Raw genomic sequence first — 27,603 nt, 5'->3', positions numbered from 1 at the left:
AAGTCCAATGTATGAAATAGCCAAGATGAGTGTCTATAAAATGATGGGAGTCTCACGGTGGAAGCTGTAGTGGATGGTGAGATATGGAGCCTGAAAGGCAAAAGTTCTAAACATTATTACCCATTTGCTCATTGGTGTATATCATGGAAATTCTATTAAATGAAACAATATTTATCTGAAAAAAAACCACCATGGCAAATAAAATAAAAAATCCTCATAAAAAATTCAGGGACCTTGCTTTTGCGATAGCTGTTTTGTCAAGGTGGACAATCCATGTAGAACAGTCCATGTGATGACATTTTACAGGATTTCATGTTGTCTCTTTGAGAGCCTCATGTCACCATGTATGTGGTTTCTTTCACAGATTTTTACATATTTTCGATTAATATTTTCTTCTTACAAAAAATTGCCAAAATCACAACCACAAAGATGCTTTTATGTGGCATGGCAATGCTTCTCCTTTATACATAGGATCACTGATTGTAGTTTCAACTGTTTTAATCACCTACCATTTTTGGTGACAAATAAAATGCAATTAAAATAAATAAGCCCGAATTTTTTTTAAACATTTTTTTTATTCAAAAACAAATGCAGATTTTTGCAGAAAAGGGCATAACACATTTTACACAATTTTTGGAAAAAATATACAAAGACTTTTCCTTGTTAGAAAATTACATAAAATATTTTTTTTCTTTACAAGAATTAGGAAGTATAAAAAAACTTTTTTGGTATAATTCATGTGAAAATGTTTCTGGATGGTTATAGATAATTTAATGATAAAGGCACGGTCTATTCCCCTCAAGGAGCTTGTCTGGCCCAATTATTTCAGCAAATTCCCCAGAAACGTGGAGCTAAAATTAAAAAGTTGCATTATTTAAGTTCTTAAACAATATTAATAAATATATAACGTCGTATATATTGCTTAATATCTGAATTCTAATTTCGAATGGATAGTTTAAAATTTTTTATTTTGAAGCTAATTTGAAAAAATCTAAAAAAATATATATTTTTAAATGCTTGTGGGTCATTTTTTTGTTCAGATAAAAAGCATTCATTTTCTTAGGGAGTGAAGAGTTAAAAAAAAATGAAATATTAAAAAATAATTTAGAAGATTTCTCCACAGTCATAAATTTGAAAGGATCATTTTTTAAAATATAAAAATACCATAGATACCAATGAATTCAAAGGGGAGGAATCTTTTGGATCCTTTAATGCAAACATCATACCTGAACACTGAGTTCTCGGGGTGGTCCTGAAACCTACTGTATATAGTGTTTAATTGACTAAAACCTCTCATCCAAGAAGGACTTGGTCCCCAAAGTGATTACATAACATTTCTATCATATATTCCAGTAACACCCTAGAATTTTTTATTTTATTTTGTCCTCTTGGTGATGAAGATTATTTTTTGGTTGGGAATTACTGGATGTGAACACATTTGCAAGAAGCAATAGTATAGAGTTAAGCATGAAAGGAATTGCGCATTGTAAGACACGGCAAACAATTTTAACTGATATCCTTACATAGTGCTGGTGGAAAATTTGGAATTTAATTTTTTTTTATTTTGGTTTTCTATTTCTTAAAAAAAAAAGAAAACAATGGCAATAAAAACCAAGCATATGGTAATATTTCTGTACAAGATTAATTAAAATTATAGTATATGATGCAAATCGTCTTTTTTTTTTCAAAAATGATTTCACCCAAAAATGTGGTTCAAATAAACCTGAAAATAAAAAAAGACAACTGCAACCATAAACGCAAATTAAGGCTGATAAAATGCAAAAAATTAGAAAAATAACTGATCTTAATTTTTTCAAATGTTATTGCCAATTACTAGCCTTAGCATTTTTCTTCAGTGGAATTTTCTTTTTCGGATGCTCAAACGTTAATATTAGAGGAATTGAAAACATAAAATCTATATGTAAAGGACTGAATTATATCCTACATCCACAGTGCGTTTGCTTACTGTATGCGCAGGAAAAACTCTTGGCTACATGTCAAACTTATAGGCTGTCATTCACCTGACGGAGGCCAAAAGAGGGTCCTTCTGTCCTCCATCATGCTGGTATACGTAGACTTGCCTTCACCTGTATAGAAAAGCGTAGAAGACTATGCTGTTCCTTACAAAAGGCATCCAGCAAAAAAAGGTACCCCAAAATATATTTTAAAAAAATGGGTGCCTGTATACACCATATAACGCAACTGCGCTGTACAGTGGCATAAAATAAATTAATTCTGTAAGTCAGTGGTAAATGTTGGGAAACCCTCTTAACTTATACTGCCAACATACAAAGCAAATGCACCGTGAAACCTTTAGAGTTTAAAACTATACTTACTATAAAGTTATGCCAAAAATAATAAAAAACATTATTTATGTGAAAATTGATTTTGATGAAAGTAAATTTTATTAAAATGTTTTTTCCATTTAAAAAAAAAATGCTAAGGTTTCTGGGATCTGGCCCATTTTCCACTAAAAGAAATTAAATTTTGGTGCCAACATTTTTGTAACATTTTTTTCTCCATCTTTAGGTGAGCTGTAGTTTATCTGTGTGTTTTTGTTTTTTAGGATGTAAAGCAATTGGGAAATATTTCAAATTTGTGCGATTTGCTTGAACTTTGCCTCAATAAAGTGCTACTTTTTGATCAGTATGGAATGGCTTTTAAGTAACTCTTTACAATAAAGATTTTCGACACAATGGGTGATCCTCCTCTATAGTATCAGTGCTCTGTGAATGCTTTTGTACAATGAAAGAAACCGGTGCGTCCAACTTCAGCTACTTCTACATATTTACAGCATGCAGCCACGTTGTTCCTTTAAATCGGTGAACATCACGACTTATATGGTATAAACAAGTCTTCCTGTAGGTAAAAAAAAAAACATACAAAAACATTCTCATATATACAGTGGAAAATGTTACAACAATGTGCAGGTTTTTTTTTTGTATATTATACATTTTTGCTCTTTCTATTTGCCCCTTTACAGAATTCAAAAATAGGGATGAGCAAGAAAAAAAATTAGTGTGTTTTAAAACTTTTTGTTTTTAAATCTTCCAGTAGCAAAATACAAAGTGAGTTTCAACTTCCTTCTCAATCCCTTCAAAGTGGATCGGGGATGATATCTGTATAGTCCCGATCTTCGTGGGTACTCATTTTTTGTTTTTTGTATTTTATTCAGTCCAGAAAACACACATATGTACATAGAATCATACTTAGCATCGATGCTTAAATATTTGCTGAAATTTACATGTACAGTTAGAACTGGTTCCATCAAAGCCTTCATTTGACCTTGGTTCATTTCCAAACCCAGATATTTTGGATTTTTATAGGAAAATTAGGCAGTTTTCTGGAGAACATTATCATTTTGACGCCGTAGTATGACCATAGCATAATAGTGCTACTCTCATGACAGAGACAACAAGTGAATTCTTTGAGGTTCACCACAAAAACCACATCAGGAACCCGGACATAACCGTTAATCTGCCAAGCTGTCCAGAGACATCAGATTTTAGGTCCTACCGACCTTCAATCTAATGTCTATAGTTTCCAGGTAGACACTGATCTCTGTTGGACACATGAACTGTCATTCCACTTTCAGATAAGCGGTGCCAGAGTTGAATGGAAACTATTCCCCTCCACTGTTCTATTGAGAAAAGCATGTACGATTGGTCAATCAGATGTGTTATCTGATGATAGAACATCGTTTACTGAATAGACATGAAACATCTCTGGCGACGTTTGGTGATACACATGATGGCTCCAGCTTTCTAAATATATCTAAATTTGTGAGCTACTGTGGGGATATGTACTAACTTTCTTGGTGGTCTACCAATTATTTCACATCTTCTTGCAATTATAGCGTTAAAAGAGTGCAGTACCACTTTTCACCACTGTACTTCTCAGACAGTAATGCAACAACGCCCCAACATAAATAAAAAAAATGCGATCCAATCTCTAATTTTAAAAGTTCACTAACAATATAAAAAGTTCTCATTGATAATAGTGGATTAGAAGTGGTACAACCTTTTAAAATGTACAGTGTCCAACAGTGACTGCTTAAAAAAAATGATTGCCACAGATAAAATCTCCCATATTATTATTATTATTATTATTTTTTTTACATTTTTCTTTAACCAAGAAAATCAGATCTTAAGCAATAAAAATGTGGCGATACCCCTTTCTCAACAGTATATCTAGTGTCTGTGTAGTCTGTCTAGTTTCCTCTTGGTTGCCTCAATGTTTACAAAAACAAAAACACTGAGTAGAACTGAAGCTGTGGTGGACACTTCTTGATCTATTACCACCTATGTAGTCCTTAGATACAAAGAACGCCAAAATTACATAGGTTGATATTTGTCCATATTTGCTTATCAAAAGCCAGATGAAAACCCTGGAACCAGAATGCAGCTTGAGTGCTCTACTCCACTAGATAAATAGAATTGCGTGGACTTTTTGGCAAATCTAGAGGATATAGTGGTTATTTCTGGCAAAAATTAAGGCTCAAGGTAATGGAAGTTCCAAAATTTCTGAGATGGATATGGGTCAAGTCACTTTTTGACAGTTTCCATTGCTTTCTCAGACTGGACTTTACCATTGTTCTAAGTGCAAGTCCATTGGATTGTTTAAGTTGAGATCTGTAACATCAAGGAAATCAGCATTGAAAATACTGGGACCAGTTGTGGTGAGTGACCCCAAGCCTGTGGCTGAACTTGGTGGCGTTAGGTCCAACCACTCCATGGTCTCCCAAGGAGATTCTGTAAAACTCAGATGGTGAAGGCCATTGCTTTCCACAGATGATGGGGACAATTGGGTCTCCATGGGAGATAAAGACGTTTCCAACATTTCCTCAGAAGCTTTTCCAGGAAACCCATCAATCACACGCTCAAAGTGTGGGTCATCATTTCCAATTTTAAGCAGTGGTATTTCATTAGGTCTTCCGATTGGGCTGTGTGTATTGAGTAAGACTTCAAGGTGGCCATCATTGTTTGAGCAGTTATCATATGGAAGATGGGAATTTGAAGTGCTCACACCTTGGTTTCCAGTTGACACACTCAGTTGACTGAGCTTCTGTCCACATGACCTCTCATCTTTGGCATTGGCTGGCATTTCTGAAAGAACATAGAACAGGTACAATATAATCCGCTGATGATCTTCAATAACATAGATAGAGAACCTTTAATATCGCTTTAATGAGCATATTTGAGCAGCATAAGGCCAATAGGGGTATTACGCTTAGAATATGGACCCTAAAAGTAACACCGCCTGAACCTATAAGTTTGAATGGCAATTTGTAGATTCCTGTCACATATTTCTCATACTGAACAAAATGTTGTAAAAGACCTTTATTCAAAAAATAACCATATAGCTTTAAACATGGTCATCCAAACCCAGTGATGGCAAGTTTAAGTGGTGGACACTTTGGAATGTAACTATTCAAAAATAAGCCACATATTCTGGTGCTATAGGTTCCATATCTTGTTTCTTCACTATGTATAGTTTTTTTCTACAGATATCCAATATAAAAAAAAACATTTGTTGAGGTCTTACCTCCACTTTCAATAAGGACATCAAGGAGTTCATCCATCTGTTGGCTCCTTGTGATTTGCTGTTGAAGCAAAACATTAAGATGAGGAATAGGAATTGTAAAATTCTTTTAGAGGATTAAATAATTTAATTGCCCACAAAAATTTGATGACACCAGTTTCTAATAGATTTACAAGAGGTCAAAGTCTTGAGACCTGACCTCTGTCAATAGTCAAAGTCTTCAGTGGAGGATAAGGCTACTTTCACACATGTGGCACAAAAATCCAGCAGACTGTTCAGGCAGAGAACAGCCTGCTAAAGTTCTCCAGATCCGGCGTAGCCGGATAGTGCTGCATGCCCACCCGAGCCCTATAACCTAAAATGGGATCTGGCAGGAATTCGGCCACTCCCTGGCATAAATGCCGGGATTCAGTGCACAAAAACGACTGCATGCAACAGTTTTTTTCCAGCCAAATCCTGGCATTTTTGATTATAATCGATGGTCTCCGGTGGTGAATGGTCATATCTGGCTAGACCGGATCTGGAGAACGTCTGTACATGCTGTGCTTTATGTATGAAACTAGCCTAACCTTTGGTCAATGCTACCGAGAATGAGCGTTCTTGATAACCTACACATCAGAACAGGTCATACTATGGAAATGATAGTTGGGCTGAAGAGCAAAAATATTCTAGTAAATTCTGACCTCATCAGTTTTGAGCTTTAACACTGAGCTGCAAAATGTTAAAGACCCAAGCCAAACCATTACAATTCCATAGGGGACCATCTAGAGATGACATCATTGGATTCCATGGTGACATTTTTGGACCAGCTGAATGGGTTTGCATGCCAAATTTATTGAGATTCAAATGGGTGAATAGTATATTTCAACACATCCTGATGTGCAGTAATAAGACACTTGGATCTTTAATTCAAACAGTTAATTTTTTTATTTTTATTTTTTGGGGGGGTAGATTTTTTTAAAAATATTTAAAAAATTGGCACTTTAGCTTTATATTACCTGTCTGACTGCATCCTCGTAGGAGGGAAGCTGCTTCGAGACTGACGAGGTTGCATTAGAGAAATTCGGGCCAGGGGTGGGAAGCTTTTGACCTGCCTGGGGAGATGCCTGTAAAGTACTTATCTGCAAGTAAATAGATTATATAGAATATGGATTAATTATCTGTATAAGAAGAAATGTCCTTTTGAAGTGGACAAAAAAATCCCATTCCCAGCCATAATTTTGAAAGTTCTCTAAAGGTACATCAATATTTCAATCTGCATCATCTGATGGTAAAGCTACAAACTACTTCTTCAATCCATCTATGCCTTATGCCTGGATGTACATGTATGCCTTTAGCTCCAACTCTGTAATCCCTTAGACTAGTCATTGGGTTTATTGTAGGATGCAACAAAGCCTGCTTAGATATCTGGATGACAGCCTCACCTACAGCTTCATTAGTCATTTTCTGATAGCAATGATCAGTAACTACCCATTATCTTTGTTAGGAAAAGGGACATTTTATACTCAAATTTAGGTCAAAAAGGTCCAAACTCCAAATTGATCACCATGGCATCCTCCAAGTGTCATAGAACGCTCAGCAATTTTTGACAGGTTTCAGATTTTCCAACAATGAAATGAATGTTATGTGAACTAAATGGTTCCAATATTCAAATATTGAGCTTTAATGATAAGATATACAACATCCCAAGTCCTTACCTTTCCTAAAACTGATGGACTCTTTGGTGGGACTCGATCTTTCATACCCTGCTTGTTTTCTGATTGATCAATGTAGGATGGCTGTAGAGTGTTCTGGTTTGGAGAGTAGCAGGAGGAACTTACAGTATTCTGCAAGTGCAAGGTTGAAATATTTATAATAACCTAATATATCTACATAAGACAATGATTCCCTAGCAGGTAGTGATTACATTGTATCATACCTGTATTGTGTGAATCCGCTGGTTGACCTGTGGTGATACACTACGGGTGTCTCCTTGTGAGCTTGGGGATACAGACAACAGATAGTGGTTATTGGGAGATGGGGGTAAACTGATGTGCTGAGGACTATTTGTAGATCCAATGGGAGAATGTTGTGGAGAACACTGAGGACTCAAGAAAGTGGAAGACATGATGGAATTTGGGTTGGAAGCCTCCATACAATGGTTGTTCATCAGGCAAGGCATTGGTTGTGCTGTACATGATCCATGTTTTTCAGATAAATTGTTTGCCTGGGTTTTCATAGTAATTTGCTTAGATGCAAAGGGACAGCTGGAGACATTTTCTTGCTTGATAGGCACTCCAAAAAAGTGTTGAGATGGAGGTGTCTTGTCATGAGGTCCGCAATTTCCTTTTCTCTTTTGCAATTGCATCCTAAGTTCCTCAACTTGTCTTTGCTCTTGCTGGAGTTTCCAGGTCAACTCATTGATCACCTTCTGTTTCTCCACCAACATTTTGTCTTTTTCAGCATCCATGCCTTCCAGTTCTACTTGGTAGCTACCACTGTTGATGCTGCTCATTAGACTTTCCTCGGCACTTAGGTGGATAGGGGATGGATGTAGACCAAACTGAGGAGAAGACATTGGTCCATCACTGAAGGTGTCAGGTAAAGAACCATTAACAGAAAGGTCTGAAGAGGCAGGGGATATTGGTGGAGTGGAACTAGTGCTACCAAACTGATAGAATCCATTTGAAATGACTCCTCCTGATGGATGGGTTTGGAAGCTTGAGTTATTTGGAGTAACAGGAAAAGTGACGGTTGTGATTTCACCGAACGGTGGGACAGTATTTCCACTGCATTCCTGAAAGGGACGTAGTCGTTCCATCAGCGAGGTCTTTGTACCAGACACTGGCAAGCCACGAATTCTTAGTTGTTGCCTCAGTTCTGATACCTTCAAAAGAAGAAGAAGCCATTCTACATGAAAGTGGTTGTGGTCAATTGGATGTTTCTAAAGCGTTCATTCATGAAGGATTTGGAGTACAGTGCCCAAATAACCATCAGACAAAATTAAATCATAAAAGTGCACAACAAATATAGGTACCCAAACCCATTGTTAGTCAACCCAAACTTACTTTTAAATCATCCAGGTTAGAGGGCAGTAGACCTGGTTTCATGGAGGATATATTCGCTTGTCCAGAAAAAGTAGTCTTTACTGGAGACAGTGAAGGACTGTTAACCATGGGTGGGTTGGGATTCCGAGTCATTTGCTCATTTGGCTGCCTTAAAAACACAATAAAACAGATATGGTAAATACAAAGAGTCATCTTGTTTGACTGGGGAGAATTCTACCTATTCTAAGGTTAACACTAAGGGGCACATATATTAAGACTGGCATTTTAGACACCAGTCTTAATAAGTCCTATACCTGGTGGTGGATCTGCCGGAGTTATGAAGAGGCGCTGGTCTCTACTTAACTTTGGTGGCTCCACTACTCCTTCTAATGAGTGAGGGGCATTTTTATTACATACAGGGCGGCACTAACAGGCAGGAGGGCGTCGGAGATGCGGTACTTAGAAGCACATAGGCACGCCTCCGAGTACTCCGTTTGCTCATTAGCCTATTTTTAAAAGTGGATTATACAGTGTGATCGGACCTTTAATAAGGGAAATAAAGGTATGTTTGTGATCAGCGTTTGGAGCCCTACCTCACTATACAGTACAGGCCAAAAGTTTGGACACACCTTCTCATTCAAAGAGTTTTCTTTATTTTCATGACTATGAAGGCATCAAAACTATGAATTAACACATGTGGAATTATATACATAACAAACAAGTGTGAAACAACTGAAAATATGTCATATTCTAGGTTCTTCAAAGTAGCTACCTTTTGCTTTGATTACTGCTTTGCACACTCTTGGCATTCTCTTGATGAGCTTCAAGAGGTAGTCCCCTTAAATGGTCTTCCAACAGTCTTGAAGGAGTTCCCAGAGATGCTTAGCACTTGTTGGCCCTTTTGCCTTCACTCTGCGGTCCAGCTCACCCCAAACCATCTCGATTGGGTTCAGGTCCGGTGACTGTGGAGGCCAGGTCATCTGGCGCAGCACCCCATCACTCTCCTTCATGGTCAAATAGCCTTTACTTTCAAAGTTTTCCCAATTTTTCGGCTGACTGACTGACCTTCATTTCTTAAAGTAATGATGGCCACTCGTTTTTCTTTACTTAGCTGCTATTTTCTTGCCATAATACAAATTCTAACAGTCTATTCAGTAGGACTATCAGCTGTGTATCCACCTGACTTCTCCTCAACGCAACTGATGGTCCCAACCCTATTTATAAGGCAAGAAATCCCACTTATTAAACCTGACAGGGCACACCTGTGAAGTGAAGACCATTTCAGGGGACTACCTCTTGAAGCTCATCAAGAGAATGCCAAGAGTGTGCAAAGCAGTAATCAAAGCAAAAGGTGGCTACTTTGAAGAACCTAGAATATGACATATTTTCAGTTGTTTCACACTTGTTTGTTATGTATATAATTCCACATGTGTTAATTCATAGTTTTGATGCCTTCATAGTCATTAAAATGAAGAAAACTCTTTGAATGAGAAGGTGTGTCCAAACTTTTGGTCTGTACTGTATATCTAGCATGGATTACTTGAAACAGGTGACAGAGTCTCTTAAAAGGTGGCCATACACATGAGTTGGTTGATGGTGAGCAATCTTTTCACAGACACAGCAATACACATTTTAGTCCATATAGGTGATGGGCGAAAGATCTTTCTGGGAACTCTCTTTAAGGCTGGGTTCACACTTGAGCGTTTTACAGCGCGTTCAAACGCGCTGTAAAACGCTTAACACATGAAAACCAATGCTTCCCTATGGCCCTGGTTCTCACTTGAGCGTTTTACAGCGCTGAAAAACGCGCTGTAAAACGCCCTACGCTCAAACAAGTACTTGAGCTTTAAAAGGAAGATATTTTGTGCACGGACAATCTTTCTATTAACTAAAGATCTTTTGTACACTTTTTGGATGAAATATATAAAGCAGGCCGACTTATTTTCAGGCAATGACGATCTGTAGTTTTTGTTGAAATTGGTCATTTTCATCACATTAAGGCTACATGCACATGACCGTATGTGTTTTGCGGTCTGCAAATTGTGGATCCACAAAAAAAAAAAAGAAGACATTTGTATGGTGTGCTGAAATGAAATGAATGGGTCTGCATCCTATCCGTAAAAAAAAAAAAAAAACGGAACGGACACGGAAACAAATGTTCATGTGCATGTAGCCTAAGTCTAATGTGTATGGCCACCTTTACATCCAGATCTAAATATAAAATCACAAGAGCCACAGTATGTGTGAAGTGTCCTAGCTGTAGGACCTAAATGGACCTCTGAGGTTCGAGATCACCGAGTAATAGTAAAGGTATATTTGGTCTATGACTACTTGGTTCTATTAGATATGCACATATATCCATACAGATGTAGGCTAGGATGGAGTCAATACATACTTGAGATGTGAGTGGTGCATGCCTTGGTAGTTGAAGTGTTGATGCTGTTGTTGGCTTAATATCTGGAGTTGAAGAAAGAGTTGTTGCTGTTGTAGGAGCCTGGCATAAGCAGAGTCCATGGGTGGAGGAGACTTCTCAGCCTTTTGGTCCGGAGGAATGTACTGGTGATATTTTAGTTTTTTCATCTTGGGCTTGATGTCTTTAGGTTTCTTGTGCCGGTTTTTGGAATCTGTGGTAGACTTGGTCTGTTGGTTTTAAACAAAATCAGAAGTCAGCAAATATGAACTAATTTAGGTTCCTTACTAATTAACTTGTATATTAACCCAGATCTGATGTGGCTACTATGGGGTTTGGGGAGAGGGGAAATAGCTTCTTACTGCTGAGCGTCAAGCACTTGTACAGGACTCACATCTTGAGAAGAACTGCATTGTTAGCAAACATTAGATCTAAAGGTCCTGGGTGGCTCCACTTGAAAACCTTTTTGACCATTGCTATGCTGGCCGCTGCTTATTATAGACCAATAATTCAATGGGATGTTAACATCCCATGATGACCGCCACGAGCATCATTACAAGTGTCACGGGACCATCTGGATGATCTCTCCAAGCAGCCTCAAAGAGATATGGCAGCTTTTCAAAAGTAAACTGTTGATTATTCACCTTAACTGCCGCAGAACTAGGGGCCACATGTCCCGTTGTAGACAGCTGGCTTTCTGGGTGCAGGGAACAGGGATGACTGTGGTGTGCACTGCCATCCTGTGGGTCTTTTTCATTTTCTTCAGTATGATTCTAGAGTAATCGGAGACAAAGGTTTTAGCTTAAAAACATAGATTTTTTCCCCCTCCCCTCACTGAGACACCAGACGTTCCAGAGCTTTCAGACACCGCACTAGGATTAGAGAGAGAAAGTCTAAGATGACAGTCAGTCAGGCTAGAGATTTATGAAGGCAAATTTTTTTAAAAAAATATTTGATTTAAAAATCAAATACAAATACCCTTATGCTAAAAGAATAATAATAATAATAGGAGAAATCATACAAAACCAATATATGTTATTTTTATTATTGCAATTAATTGTTTTATTATAATTATTTTATTATCTTTATTTATTAATACACTTTTTTTTTTTATAGATAATAACATTTAATGTATTTGTAGGTTCTATATCGTAATATTAGGATTAATTCATTATTTTATCCTTATTTTAATATCTTTTTAATATTTCAAAAATATAATTATTCTATAAAAAAAAAAAGATAGAGCAGATAATGACACTTAAGTAGGCCACATCTCTTCTCCAGCACTATGAAGTCCTAATAGTGTAATACTGGAGAGATGTTAAAATATGATTCGGATACCAGAATGACAGAGGCGACAATTATTTAATCCATTTGGTGTCTGGAAAATGACATGAATATTAGGAGTCCAAGTTTAAGCACGCTCGAGGAGTTTGGCAGGCTCCGAACATTAAATCTCCAGTGAACACAGGATATCTGGAAATACCATCTAACTACAATTACTGACAGGAGTTACAATCAATATTTCTGTAGCTCAAAAATGTTTCAAAAACAAAATCTACCTACAGTCTCAAAATATATTTTGGTGGAATGCACAGAAGTATTAATTAAAAGAAAACAATATATATTAATAAATTAATTAAATAATTAATTAATAAAAATAATAATAATAATAATTAGATAAATGAATAAAAACATTACAATATAATTAACCTCATCCTAAAGGATAATCAAATAGATTCAATTAATTAAAAATAGTAAAATAAATTTTATGTTTAAAACCTATAATTTTATGTTTAAAACCTATAAAAGAATAAGTTGAAATAAATAAAATATTCCCCATAATACTACCCTGAAAAATACATTTCCTAGAGATTATACATAATTTCTCTTTGATTTAGTGAAGAAAAATATTTAAAAAAAAATCTAGAAAAATCTTGAAAGTTTAATCAGAATAAGAAAGAACCAGTTGAAAGAACCATGTTTTTCTTAAACCATCTTCTAAAACCTCTAACACCATCCAGGTCCTAAAATTATTTTTTGCCTTATAACCTTGACGACTTTGACTGTGAACGTGATGCCCTTACTACAAGCAGCGAGCCTCCGAGACCAATCATATTTTATTAGTGGTCTGTGATTAGACACAGCATGCAGACAATACCTTGGCTGCCTGCCTTCAGAGCTTGGAAAATCGAGGGTCGTTATGCCAAGTACACAGTGTTACAAAGGCAAAAGAATGAGGAGTAAGAAGGCCCATGCCAAAGTTCTGTCGTATCTTGGGTTAACAATCCCTCTGTATAACCCAATGGATAACATAACTATCTCCTAAAGAATTATTGTGAGATGGAACTGACCCTGTGTAATGTTAGGTGGACGTTCTAAACAACATCAGATAAAAACGTCAAGATTGGGTCTTTTCTGAGTCAATTGACATGACGAATTAATAGGTTCAACCACATGAAAGATCAAGGCTCAAAGGAACCTCTACCAATTATGTTCCACACTTATCTCCAATAAGTCCCCCAAAAGGCATTGGGTAACTATAATTATCACTGGCTGCAAAGACTTTATGCTGCTTGTCAGTTTTCAGGCCAACAGGATGGTCTATGGTTCTCTAAGTTCCCTGACAGGTATACAGTGAGGAACAGAAGTATTTGAACACCCTGCAATTTTGCAAGTTCTCCCACTTAGAAATCATGGAGGGGTCTGAAATTCACATTGTAGGTGCATTCCCACTCTGAGAGACAGAATAAAAAAATAAAAATCTGAAAATTACATTGTATTATTTTTAAAGAATGTATTTGTCTTGCACTGCTGAACATAAGTATTTGAACACCTGATAAACAGCAAGAATTCTGTCTCTCAAAGACCTGTTACTGTGCCTTTAAAAAGTCCACCTCTATTCCACTCATTAATCTAACTTAGTAGCAGCTGTCTGAGCTCTTTAAAGACCCCTGTCCATTCCACAGTCAGTCTGACACCAACTACTACCATGGGCAAGACCAAAGAGCTGTCAACAGACACCTGATACAAAATTGTGGCCCTCCACAGGGAAATTGCCAAGCAGCTTGGTGAAAATAGATCAACTGTTGGAGCAATTGTTAGAAAATGGAAGAGGCTAAAGACTCCCTCGGACTGGGGCTCCATGCAAGATCTCACCTAGTGGGGTATTACTGATAAGAAAGGTGAGGAATCATCCCAGCTCTACAAGGGAGGAGCTGGTAAATGACATGAAGAGAGCTGGGACCACAGTTTCAAAGGTCACTGTCGGTAGAACACTACGCCATCATGGTTTCAAATCATGCATTACAGGGAAGGTTCCCCTGCTCAAGTCATCACATGTCCAGGCCCGTCTGAAGTTTGCCAATGACCATCTGGATGATCCAGATAAGGCACGGGAGAAAGTCAGGTGTTCATATAAGACAAAAGTAGAACTTCACTCGTCGTGTTTAGAAGAAAAAGAAGGATGAGTTGCATCCCAAGAACACCATCCCTACTGTGAAGCATTGGGGGGGGTAACATGCTTTAGGGGTGCTTTTCTGCGAAGGGGACAGGACGACTGCACTGTATTAAGGAGAGGATGAATGGGGTCATTTATTGTGAGATTTTGAGCAACAACCTCCTTTCCTCAGTCAGAGCATTGAAGATGGGTCGTGGCTGGGTCTTCCAACATGACAAGGACCCGAAGCACACAGCCAGGATAACCAAGGAGTGGCTCCATAAGAAGCATATCAAGGTTCTGGAGTGGCCTAGCCAGTCTCCAGACCTAAATCCAATAGAACATCTTTGGAGGGAGCTGAAACTCCATCTCGCTCAGCGACAGCCCCGAAACCTGACAGATCTAGAGGAGATCTGTGTGGCGGAGTGGGCCAAAATCCCTGCTGCAGTGTCTGCAAACCTGGTCAAGAACTACAGGAAACGTTTGACCTCTGTGATTGCAAACAAAGGCGTCTGCACCAAATATTAACACTGATTTTCTCATGTGTTCAAATACTTATGTTCAGCAGTGCAAGACAAGTAAATTCTTTAAAAATCATACATTTCCTGACTTTTTAATTTTATTCTGTCTCTCAGAGTGGGAATGCACCTACAATGTGAGTTTCAGACCCCTCCATGATTTCTAAGTGGGAGAACTTGCAAAATCGCATCAGAATATATAATCTATTGAAGGTGGCCTAAATTGTTCTACAAGACTATGTTCCCCAAAACAATTAGGTAAGGTGTAGTAGTCATTGGTTGGAAAGACTGTATGCAATTTATAATCGTATCAGAATCTATGATCCATTTGATCCTAAGTTGGATTGAGCAAAGCGAGCTATGTATGATAGATCCAAAGCTGCCTCGGTCAAACTTAGTTTGAATGCATTATGGAGATCCTTCTCCATACAGCATTCAAATGTATGGGCTCGGCAACGTAAAATTCATCATCACCGAAGTCTCGGTACCAAAGCCGACTTTGGATTCAAGTTTTATAATAGGTTTCAAGTTTAAAAATCGAAGTCCGAAGTTATTCGCCAAAGTCTAATGAGACTTCGGTGATAACGAATTTCACCTCAACGGAGCCCATACATTTGAATACTGTACGGACATCTCACTACAGCATTCAAACAATGTTTTGACCGAAGTGACTTCGGTCTATGATCCAAAGCTCGTTTCACAATGGCCATTCCATCAAGATGGTCCATGGTATTTATAACTGAGTATGTAATAGACACTGGCTGGAAAGATCACATTCTGCATGTCATGGAGAAAGTTTACTCAGTTGTGTTAAGCTGTTAATGATCAGCCATCATCTGATGTCCATGGCCACTATTATATTTGTACACTATATGTTTAAGATTGGACAGAATCCCTACCTGTACTGGACCAGAGTCTGGAGAACTAGTGGCATCCACATTTTTGGTCTCTTGCGGAGATGAAGATGAAATTCCCTGAGAGTCATTGCTTCTCTCTTGATCAGGGGACTCGTCATTGCTGCTCTCTTCTTCGAAAGCAAAGGCGTCCACAGGCTTGGAGTAATTGGCTGAACTGCCTGCAAGAATAATAATATAATCAGGATCAACCCTCTCAAGCACTTAACTGGTAGTAGGGTATTTTAAACACTAAAGGTTATCATTGTGGAGTCCGATGACTGCAGAGAAATGCTACTACTGCTGGGAAAAGATACCTCTGACCTTAATCACTTTCCCTCGAGGCCTGATAAAATGTGATAACTGTTGATACTAAACAGAGCTCCTAATCTTGAAGCAGGTGCTGCCGACCCAGATAAACTTCTCGTAAGTGACAGACAAATTGGAGGAAGTTATTTTTGTCATTGGAACGATGGGGTTCTCCTCTACCCTTCAAATGACATCTGTGTCAAGAAACTGGGTGGTCACCATCAAAAAGTATAAAATCCAAGGCTGATCTCACATACAGTACTATTCCTGAGGCTATTTGGGAATTTCATGGGATTAAATCAACTTTTGTTTGTACTTTTAGCTTTAAAGTAATTGGATCATTTTTAGATTAATTTTATTTTTGGAATACTTGTATCTGGAGATACATTTTGGGAAATGGGCTTCAAAAAGTTACACTTAATGTCATCTCCACCATGTAAACTTTATTTTTTATGATTAGACCCCACCCGTATAGTAACTAAGTATGTCAAACCATGAATTCCAGTGCTACCAAAAACCTAGTAGTTCTCATCCACAGAATTTTTGTCCACATCCTTTGTGACCACTATTGCAGAAGACTAAAATATGCACTTGACACGTTGTTTGAGTGTTATGATCAGATGCTAGCAGATAATTACTCATCCAATAATCTGCTCATCATAAGAGGGTGATAGGTATATAATTCACTGCCATCACTATTTTTGTTATAATATAGCTATGATCAGTCTAAAAATGGTTTCAAATGCCAAAAGTCCACACTAAGCCCAGGTTACAGCTCTCCAGGAAAGAATAATGAATTGTCAATTCATTACATTAGACACAACAACAGATTTGTTGGTCTGCTGGTGTAGACCACCATGTCAGGTAATGATTTGATCCACATTCTTCATATCTTTGTTGGTCCTCATCGAAGGATAGCTATGAGCACTGACAGGAAGCTGGTAAATGGGACTGTGATATAAGCCCTCAACTATGTGCCAGTAGAGAACGCAGACAAAGCTGCCCTTGGTTTGGAAATTATTAAGGTTTTGGCTTCTACCACTTCACTCCAGTCAGAGAGAGATTACGTAAATAACTTGACTGCACTTTACAGTGTCTAAACATTTTATCTGAAAGAGGTTAAAGCCAGATGATCCTACTTTATAGGTTTGGACCAGTAAAGATTTAATACCACCGGGACACTTTTAAATCATTATTCTAAGAGAAATGCTGTTAACAGTCCAAACATCTTGATTACTCAGACTTGAAGAAATCTACAACCTAATGCCAAACATCTCTACTATTCAACATAATAACAGTCCTGTGCCTATAGAGCAGAGCACCTCCAGACTCCAAAGCACATTTCATGAGGCTTTGTGGTAGTAACTAAAACACAACCCCAACTGGATACCTATTGTGTCTAGAAGTCGACAGCATGACCACTGGATTTCACAATACCAAGTTTTGGGATCTAGAAGCTTAATTTATAATAATATCTTTGGAGCACAAGGTGGGAGGTTTAGAACATGGACCATTAGTGGTTTCTCAGTGGACAGAAGAACAGAGCACTGGATTTCACAATACCAACTTTTGGGATCTAGAAGTTTAATTTATAATAAGATCTTTGGAACACGAGAAGGAAGGTTAAGAACATGGACCATTAGTGGTTTCTCAGATGTCAGATGAACAGATTTTAGAAACCTGTTACTTATCCTCAATTGAAACGTATGAAAATAGGCCTTTTTTTGGATGACTTGGTTGGAACATTGGACAAGGAGAAACCAATGACAATTATGTTGCCATCCTGGGATACTGCTGCGACTATCCCATTTAGCTTCATGAAAGTCTAGTTGGGAAACACCGGTCTAAGCAATGATTAGTCAACGCACACCAAGATAAAAAGAACCTGCTTACCTTTCATAGCCTCTTTCACAGTAGATTCAAGGGGAATTATATTCTTTTCCACAAGTTCTAAAGGGCCTGGTCTCAGGGCGATTCTTTCATTGAGGTCATCTGCAAGTCGAGCTCTTTTCAGTTTCATCTGGACAGCTTGAGCCGACCCCTCAGCAGATGATTCTAGAAGGCAAAATTTAGCAAAGCTCAATAATGCAATGCAACCCCATTCAATTGAGTTAGAGGGTTGTCCCACCTATATTTGGAGTAGAGAAATGTTGTAGAACATCTTTCTAATGTTAACAATGTGCATGTCAATTCTCTAAAATAGTCAATTATAATGTTATGCTATTTCAAAGGTTGATTGTTTAAATAAAAAATAAAAATCTTATCTTGTATCTCAGATGAGAGTTGGGGGCGCTGTTACGTTTGTGCCTACAGAAACTAGTTGTCACTGACAATAGTGGTGGGAAGTGGTACTGCAAGTTGGACATCACAGGAAGGTTGGGAAGATTCTGGTTGCAATGTGCAGCCTCATTATTTACCTCTAAGGTAGATTTTCTCTATATATAATCCCCCCCCATGTCTCAGCTTAATATTACATAATATGGTCCGATGTCCTAAATAAACTTCAGGCTTACCTTGTTGTGATATGTGCATATTAGTAGGGTCAGACTTTTCTGTCCTGCTTCTGACCTTGTGCTTCAAATATTCTTCACTCTACAAAAACAAAAAAATAAAATCTGAAAAACTGTAAACTGCATTTAACAATACATGCCATGATACTGAAATACAGGTTGTGTGGAATCATCATGGAGGTTCTCCAAAGGATAGGTCATCAATATAAAAGACCTGAAAAACCCCTTTAGCTAGAAATCCTTCTTTTAATGTAATTTTTTATGCAAATGAGGGCACCAAGGGGTGGGCCCTAGCCTTTCGATGCACCTTAACTCCTCTACTGTGCACTGGTGGCCACTCTTGCCTTCCTTTGATTGACAGCATCAGGCTTTATCAGCATCCTCTCACTTGGCCCTGTAGTCCTTCACCTGTTCCATATATTTCACCATCGGCACATGCGCAGTACATGGGCTTCTGCTTGGATGACTAGTGTGCATGCGCCAATGATGGAGTGTATGGCGCAAGATTACAAGGCCCGGGGAGAGGACGCTGATGATGGCCAGTGTTGGTAACCAATGTGAGGGGGGGGGGTGACAGTCACTGCATAAAGGAGGAGTTGGAGCTGACTGACCCTTGGTGTACTTAAGCCCTCATTTGCACAAAAGATTTCTGCATAACAAAGGTCAACTTTTAATCAGGATCAACCTTACCATGCATTATGATCCTGCTGACAGATGCCCTTAAACATTAAAGGGGTTATCACTTTTTGTCAGAAGGGTCATGCTACAATAAGCTGATCGTAGGTTGTCCTCCTGCTTGGACCTTGAGTGATCATCAGTAAACTCTGTGTGACCCATTGAACTCAACCTTCTGTCCATGTAAAGCATGGACACTAGTGGTCTTCCAGATGGAGAGACCCTCTTCTCTGATTTTCAATTAGGGGACCCATCTACCACCTAAGAATGTCTCAATGTGAACATGGGTTTTCTAAACGGCAAACTGAGTTAATATTGAAGAGCAACATGAAGGCTCCAATTGACAGCAGGTAGAATGACAGATAGAAATTCCCAGGTCATAGATGTCATCCTAATGGTGTTGGCATACATCAATGATCTCATGGTTCCCTCTCGATGTAAAAACAAGCAGATCTGATCAAGAGAAGGAATGTATTCCCTCTGGACAGACCGAGTAACCCCATTGTCTGCACACCCATCAGACCTTGGATGCTGCTACTTCCTCAATGTAGAACCAGATACTTCCATGGTACATTTAATGTCATGGCATGTTGACAACTAATTGGCCACTATCGGGAAAAGTACAGTAAGTGAACACTGTTTACTTAAAAGAAGATCTACCTCAAAGTCTAGGAATGCTTATTGCTATGCAGAATGATAGTTTCAGGCCTCCCTTTGACAACTCTTCCTGTCCCTTGGTTTTGGCAGCTCAGTGTCATCAGGCTCTTGGGGCCTCGTGTGTTTCTGTTAAGACCCCCAGTTCCCAGAAGAGGAATCACTAAACCCGCATTCTTACATTTCTTACAAGACATAGAGGAGCATTCAGTTTTTAGATCCAATTACATCACATCTGATTTATGAAATAAGGTTTCTCTACCTTGGCTCGTTCCAAGTTTTTTCTTTGCTCCTGGAATGCAGCTGGACTTTTGAGGGCTACAACACAAACAAACAGAGAATGAAGATGATTAGTATAAACCCGAATATTTATGTTTGTCCATCTGTGCTACTGAAGTAGTCATTGGCTCATGGTTGTAGGCCTAGATCATGGACCATCTGTGATGCCTGAAGGCTGACAACCATGCTGAATAATACTGTATGACTCTATAACCTTCATGATATAGCAACCATGACAAGCACATGCATAAAATAGAACCCTTGTTCTCTTCTTGCATCTCCTTCAGCTTTATGCTGCCTAGCAACCATTTGTCTTTCTGCCTTGGTGACCACCTGGCGGTTCTGCAACAGATTATGGTATCTAGCTTTTCCCGATTAGAACATTGATCCAGACGGGACACTTCCTCAGCAGCTGAGACTGAAGTGAAGTTGTAGCCGCACAAAATGCAAAAATCTGTAGCATATGCAAGACTGAGGTGGCCAGTGGCCATTTAGACCCACCACATCTGGAAGCAATTCCTTATTTTCACCGACATGAGCTGAAATGTTTGCATGTAACAGACACAAGGAGAAGTTTGACAACAAAGATGTATTAGAGTCTATTCTGTCTACATATTAAATGCTTATCCGTATTCCTTCTGCCCCTATCCGACTCCACTCACAGCAATGGTAGACCCTAAAAGAGGATCCTCGTACATGGCATCTTTAAATAGCTGCCTGCTTTGAGAGAGTCATCATACTTACCTCCCAATCCTCCTTCAAAGGTTCAGCAGGATCTGGCAATCCAGCATTGAGACTATTTTTGGTGCATGGAAACTTAGCAGGCACTCCAAACCATTGGATTCCAGAATATAGAGACTCCAGCATCTCGATTAGGCTAGGTGTGGCACATAAATTGGAAGGTAGCAAAAAAATGAGGTCTCACACAATGCATCACTTCAGCCTAATTGTTCCGGTCAGCTGGAAACTTTGGAAACAATTGTTGGCATTACTTATCTAGTGCCCTAGAGCAGGGAGTACTTTGACATTTGGAAACTTGCCTATATCCCCTATGCAAAGTTAAAACTTCTTACTTTATTTCTCTTCAAAGGGTTAAATTATACTCTTTAATACTGTGTACCTGCATTTTATATGTTGTGATATATATCCTGTTCATTATCACTGTATTTACATGGCTCAGTGGAAAGGGTTAATGAATACTGAGAGACTGTTAGGACTTTGATTGAGAAGCTGGTAATTTTCCACAGCTGCCATAGGGTTTTGGAGGGAAAAACCAAGGCTTGTTTACCACCAAAAGCAGGCTGCCTAACCTTTTAAATGTCTGGAAACTTACTTTTGTCTGGAAAACCTGCTGTATCATTGCCATTGAGTATCATTGAAGCTCTAATGTAAGTCTATGACAGACGGGAGCTGAAACAATGTATTTGTTTGTGCCGAGTTTCCCCACTTCACTCCTCCTGCTAGAAGGTTCTAGTCTAGCAAAAACTGTATATAAGAAGAGCAGTCAGAGCCCCTAGTGTTCTGTAGTTAGGGACCAGTGCTTGGAAGAGGAGACTTTGCCAGACTGAGTGACCAGAAGAAGACGCTGAGATGGGGATATGCTTCCACAGACCCTGGATCACCAGCCTTCTGAAGAGAAAGAGGGACAGCTAGCTCAGGCCTTTCCTCAGCATCAATCCCTTCTTCTGCCAGGGAGGAGACTAGAGAAGCCAGCCCTATGCCTCGCCTGTTTTGTTTTGTACCTGAATCCCTGCAGTAAAGAAGCCCCCTGGTTACTGCAAACCCTGACTCTCTGGACTTAATTCCCATTGGGGTGCACCACACCTTACCATCCCTTCCGGAGAGCAGCAACACGTGGTGACACCTCTACTTTGTCCGGGGGACCCAGTGTAGCATTGGGGCCACCCTAAACCCGGCCACTGCACTTATATTATCAGTGAGCTAGTCTGGCCTTAAGTAAGCTCCAGAAGTTGTTGGTCTATACCTAAAGTTTGACACTAGAAACTACTGGACTATATCTAAACTTAATCACCAGAAGTTGGTTAACTAGACTTAAAGTTAGTCATTTGAAGTTGGTGGACTTTACCTGAACTAAGACACCTTCATTTGGTGTACTATACCTAAAGTTACCCATACCTAAAGTTAGATACTGTAGGTTGGTGCACTATTCTTAAAGTTAGGCACCAACTATTGTTGGACTGTATGTAAGGATAGGCATCAGAAGTTGGTGGGCTATGATTCTAAAATTAGTCATCAGAAGTTGGTGGACTATATTAACAGTTAAAGGTTGGTGAACTATACCTTGTTAGACACTGGAGTTTGTTGGACTATACCTAAAGTTAGATAACAAAAGTTGTTGTATGATACCTAAATTTAGCCGCCAGATATTGGTGAACTATGCCTAAAGTTGGACAGCGGATGATGCTGGACTATACCTAAAGTTAATGGACTAGATGTAAAGTTAGGTACCAGAAGCTGCTGCACAATACCGTAAGTTAGTCACCAGAATGGTGAACTATACCTAATGTTAGGCACCAGAAGTTGGCAAATTATACCTAACATTAGATGTTAGAAGTGGGTGGACTATACCTAAAGTTAGATACCAGAAGCTTCTGAACTATACATGAAGTTAGAGAGCAGAAGTTGGTGGACAGTACCTAAAGTTAGGTACTAGAAGTTGCTGGACTTTACCTTAAGTTAGTCACCAAAAGTTGGTGCACTATAGTTACAGTTAGACACCGGATGTTGGTGAACTATACCTAATGTTATGCACCAAATATTGGTGAATTATACCTGAAGTTGGATACCAGATACTGGTTATACCTAAACATAGATATTACCAATTAGTGGACTATTCCTAAAATGAGGTACCAGAAGCTGCTGGACTATAACGAAAGGCAGCAAAAGTTGGTGGACTATACCTAAAGTTAGACAGCAGATGTTGTCCTATACCTAAAATTAGACACCAGAAGTTGTGTACTATACTAAAAGTTAGGCAGTCGAGATTAGTGGCCTATGTAAAGGCAGGTTTACACGGCCCAATTGCGCAAGTGATTGTCAGGAAGCAAGCGCTCCTTCCCAACAACTGCAACAATCCTCTCCATTGTATGGGGACGAGCGATGGTTACTGCCCGTCTCATACAAATTCATTGTTTCTGGGCAGCAGAGTGGTGTTTAGATAGCCCACAAGTGATAATTTAGGTGTTCACATCATGATTGGTGGCCCCTTTACATGTGCAGATTATCAGGAATGAGCGTTAATTTGAAAGTTCATCCCTAATAATCTGACCGACAATCGGGCAGTGTAAATTGGCCTTTACAGTTCAATCCTATGGTAGATCAGGGAGGAGATTTATCTTCCTTCTACGCCACTTTACGAATCTTAAATACCATTGTGACTAAATTTATTCACCTTGCCACTTTCTGAAAAGGGGGCATTGTGAGAAAGAAACGTGTGCAGGGCCATTGGCACACTTATCATTCACGTCAGTTTTTTGGCATAAATAATACCTGAAATCAGTAGACTTCGATACAGTGCAGGGAAGCACCTCATCATAAATTAAATGCATCCTACAGCATTGCTGGGGAGATCAAGGCCCACGTGACAAATGTTCTGCAATTGTCCTCAGTTTTCTATTTTATTTTGCAGTTTGCTTGTTGGGGGTTTAATGTCCAATGGGACAATATAGGCCTAATATACTCACGAGACATGAGGCCATGATCCACCAGATGTTGTCGGTTTCTTCTCTGCTGAAGTCGTAACTGTAAAACTGTTAGAAGAAGAACATGAGGAATGAAGCCTTCTTGGTCATGACCAAGACCAAATGTCTCCAGTGAGAACTCATGCACTTTCTCTTCTACTTTAGATGTCTTTCATTGACATAGTAGGGTTAGACATCATAAATCTGTTGGTTAACAGGGTTAATGGTGGGGTCAAACCTCATGCACAACAAAATCACTAAGGATCACACCAAGACTGGAAAAATTATTGGTTTGAGTAGACAAGTGAATGCGAAGTATATCTTCTTTCTATCATGTGGAATCTATTTGCTATAGGCCAAAAAATGTTTGAATCTAAAACAAAAATCTGTAGTTTCTGAACCAGGGCAAGATTTCCTGGTATTTTGGGTCTACTTTTGTCCAAAACAAGATTATGAGGAGAACCAGACTAGGAGGTTCTTTAAGATGCTTCTTCAGAAGTTTTGTTGGCTTCACCTGGATTGTGCTGATTGCTTGGACTCATTGAGAGTTCCACCTCACAGACAATACTGAAAAACTATCTTCTGACATCTCAAGGGTTGTTTCTCCTTTACTTATTAAAGTTCTTTCAAGCCCCAATGCTGGCGGGTGATCTGTGGCCGTCACCTATCATAATGCTAGGTACGCTAATGATGACAAGGCTTCAGCTTACAACACAAAAGTCACAGGGGCAGGTAGTCACGTGCGGAGTAGATCATTAACTTTCAAGGCTGTAAGTTGCCTTCTGTGTCTTCAAAGGAAACGTTCTTTGTATCTAACTAAGAACAGATGAATGTAAAGTGGTGACAGCTGCAGAAACTGTACACGTGAAGTAGCAGAAGTCATACAAATAATAGGTTTAGTAGTGATGGAGAACAGTCGGTTCCAAGAGGGGTGTGCAGAAGACCATATATCGAGGAGGGGAAAAATTCTTCTCAACAAGACCAAAGCGTAATGGGACCAACAAACAGTAGTTAGGACAACTGTGAATAATGGATCAAACTTGTCTGCTGGCAGTGTCAGAACCTATTGTCCATGCTACATTATCAAAGGTAAGTCTTCTGCTGCAGGAGAAGACCAGATGTTACCACAAGCTTATTTAGAGATTTTGATCAAGGGCATTATAGTATTTGTCCTACAGATGAGATTGATTTTCACTACTTCCTGTAGACGTATGGTGACCACCTGCCATATTAAATATTATAAGACGTTATCATTGCTCACATAAGGAATCATAATACACACAACTCAGAAATATGGAGAAAATCTGTCCGGACTGTACAAACACGATGTACAGACTAATAGAAAACATGTGACGCACAGTGTAGAGCTAAACATTCCCAAATACAACATCATGACGCCCAGGTTATACCAGCATGCTCCATATCACTGTATACAAGATGTATAACTTATACCAGCTGTACATATATAATTATATACAGGAGATGCCCAGGTTATACCAGCATGGTCCATATCACTATATACAAGAAGATGTATAACTTATACCAGCTGTACATATATAATTATATACAGGAGATGCCCAGGTTATACCAGCATGGTCCATATCACTATATACAAGAAGATGTATAACTTATACCAGCTGTACATATATAATTATATACAGGAGATGCCCAGGTTATACCAGCATGCTCCATATCACTATATACAAGAAGATGTATAACTTATACCAGCTGTACATATATAATTATATACAGAAGATACCCAGGTTATACCAGCATGCTCCATATCACTATATACAAGAAGATGTATAACTTATACCAGCTGTACATATATAATTATATACAGGAGATGCCCAGGTTATACCATCATGGTCCATATCACTATATACAAGAAGATGTATAACTTATACCAGCTGTACATATATAATTATACACAGGAGATACCCAGGTTATACCAGCATGGTCCATATCACTATATACAAGAAGATGTATAACTTATACCAGCTGTACATATATAATTATATACAGGAGATGCCCAGGTTATACCAGCATGCTCCATATCACTATATACAAGAAGATGTATAACTTATACCAGCTGTACATATATAATAATATACAGGAGATACCCAGGTTATTCCAGCATGGTCCATATCACTATATACAAGAAGATGTATAACTTATACCAGCTGTACATATATAATAATATACTGGAGATGCCCAGGTTATACCAACATGCTCCATATTACTGTATACAAGAAGATGTATAACTTATACCAGCTGTACATATATAATTATATACAGGAGATACCCAGGTTATACCATCATGCTCCATATCACTGTATACAAGAAGATGTATAACTTATACCAGCTGTACATATATAATTATATACAGGAGATACCCAGGTTATACCAGCATGGTCCATATCACTATATACAAGAAGATGTATAACTTATACCAGCTGTACATATATAATTATATACAGGAGATACCCAGGTTATACCAGCATGGTCCATATCACTATATACAAGAAGATGTATAACTTATACCAGCTGTACATATATAATTATATACAGGAGATGCCCAGGTTATACCAGCATGCTCCATATCACTATATACAAGAAGATGTATAACTTATACCAGCTGTACATATATATTTATATACAGGAGATACCCAGGTTATACCAGCATGGTCCTTATCACTATATACAAGAAGATGTATAACTTATACCAGCTGTACATATATAATTATATACAGGAGATACCCAGGTTATACCAACATGCTCCATATCACTATATACAAGAAGATGTATAACTTATACCAGCTGTACATATATAATTATATACAGGAGATACCCAGGTTATACCAGCTGTACATATATAATTATATACAGGAGATACCCAGGTTATACCAGCATGGTCCATATCACTATATACAAGAAGATGTATAACTTATACCAGCTGTACATATATAATTATATACAGGAGATACCCAGGTTATACCAGCATGGTCCATATCACTGTATACAAGATGTATAACTTATACCGGCTGTACATATATAATTATATACAGGAGATACCCAGGTTATAGCAGCATGGTCCATATCACTATATACAAGAAGATGTATAACTTATACCAGCTGTACATATATAATTATATACAGGAGATACCCAGGTTATACCAGCATGCTCCATATCACTATAGACAAGATGTATAACTTATACCAGCTGTACATACAGTATATAATTATACACAGGAGATACCCAGGTTATACCAGCAGTCTCCATATCACTATATACAAGAAGATGTATAACTTATACCAGCTGTACATATATAATAATATACAGGAGATACCCAGGTTATACCAACATGCTCCATATCACTATATACAAGAAGATGTATAACTTATACCAGCTGTACATATATAATTATATACAGGAGATGCCCAGGTTATACCAGCATGGTCCATATCACTATATACAAGAAGATGTATAACTTATACCAGCTGTACATATATAATTATATACAGGAGATGCCCAGGTTATACCATCATGGTCCATATCACTATATACAAGAAGATGTATAATTTATACCAGCTGTACAAATATAATTATATACATGAGATACCCAGGTTATACCAGCATGGTCCATA

General features: G+C 38.4%; 1 protein-coding gene across 3 annotated transcripts in view; it reads right to left on the bottom strand.

Annotated features, from left to right (window-relative positions):
• Window positions 1–1,253: 1,253 nt before the first annotated feature.
• The window catches only part of MYOCD (myocardin), a 51,119-nt gene continuing 24,769 nt past the window's right edge, over window positions 1,254–27,603 (bottom strand). The window contains exons 2-14 of one of the 3 annotated variants that reach the window (XM_040435144.1): window positions 23,959–24,024; window positions 20,238–20,293; window positions 18,650–18,728; window positions 18,030–18,191; window positions 15,834–16,009; window positions 11,622–11,750; window positions 10,963–11,207; window positions 8,589–8,736; window positions 7,460–8,407; window positions 7,239–7,367; window positions 6,540–6,662; window positions 5,545–5,602; window positions 1,254–5,105 (exon numbers count right to left, since the gene is read on the bottom strand). In XM_040435144.1, coding sequence (XP_040291078.1) covers window positions 4,585–5,105; window positions 5,545–5,602; window positions 6,540–6,662; window positions 7,239–7,367; window positions 7,460–8,407; window positions 8,589–8,736; window positions 10,963–11,207; window positions 11,622–11,750; window positions 15,834–16,009; window positions 18,030–18,191; window positions 18,650–18,728; window positions 20,238–20,293; window positions 23,959–24,024 — 2,840 coding nt within the window. In that variant the 3' untranslated portion in view covers window positions 1,254–4,584. The remainder of the gene's footprint in view (window positions 5,106–5,544; window positions 5,603–6,539; window positions 6,663–7,238; window positions 7,368–7,459; window positions 8,408–8,588; window positions 8,737–10,962; window positions 11,208–11,621; window positions 11,751–15,833; window positions 16,010–18,029; window positions 18,192–18,649; window positions 18,729–20,237; window positions 20,294–23,958; window positions 24,025–27,603) is intronic. The other 2 variants (XM_040435146.1, XM_040435145.1) reach the window with 2 other exon arrangements.

The sequence above is a fragment of the Bufo bufo genome, chromosome 6 (genome assembly GCF_905171765.1).
Source record: "Bufo bufo chromosome 6, aBufBuf1.1, whole genome shotgun sequence".
In the NCBI taxonomy this organism is placed as follows: Eukaryota; Metazoa; Chordata; class Amphibia; order Anura; family Bufonidae; genus Bufo; species Bufo bufo.
This window is presented reverse-complemented; position numbering and strand designations above follow the sequence as displayed.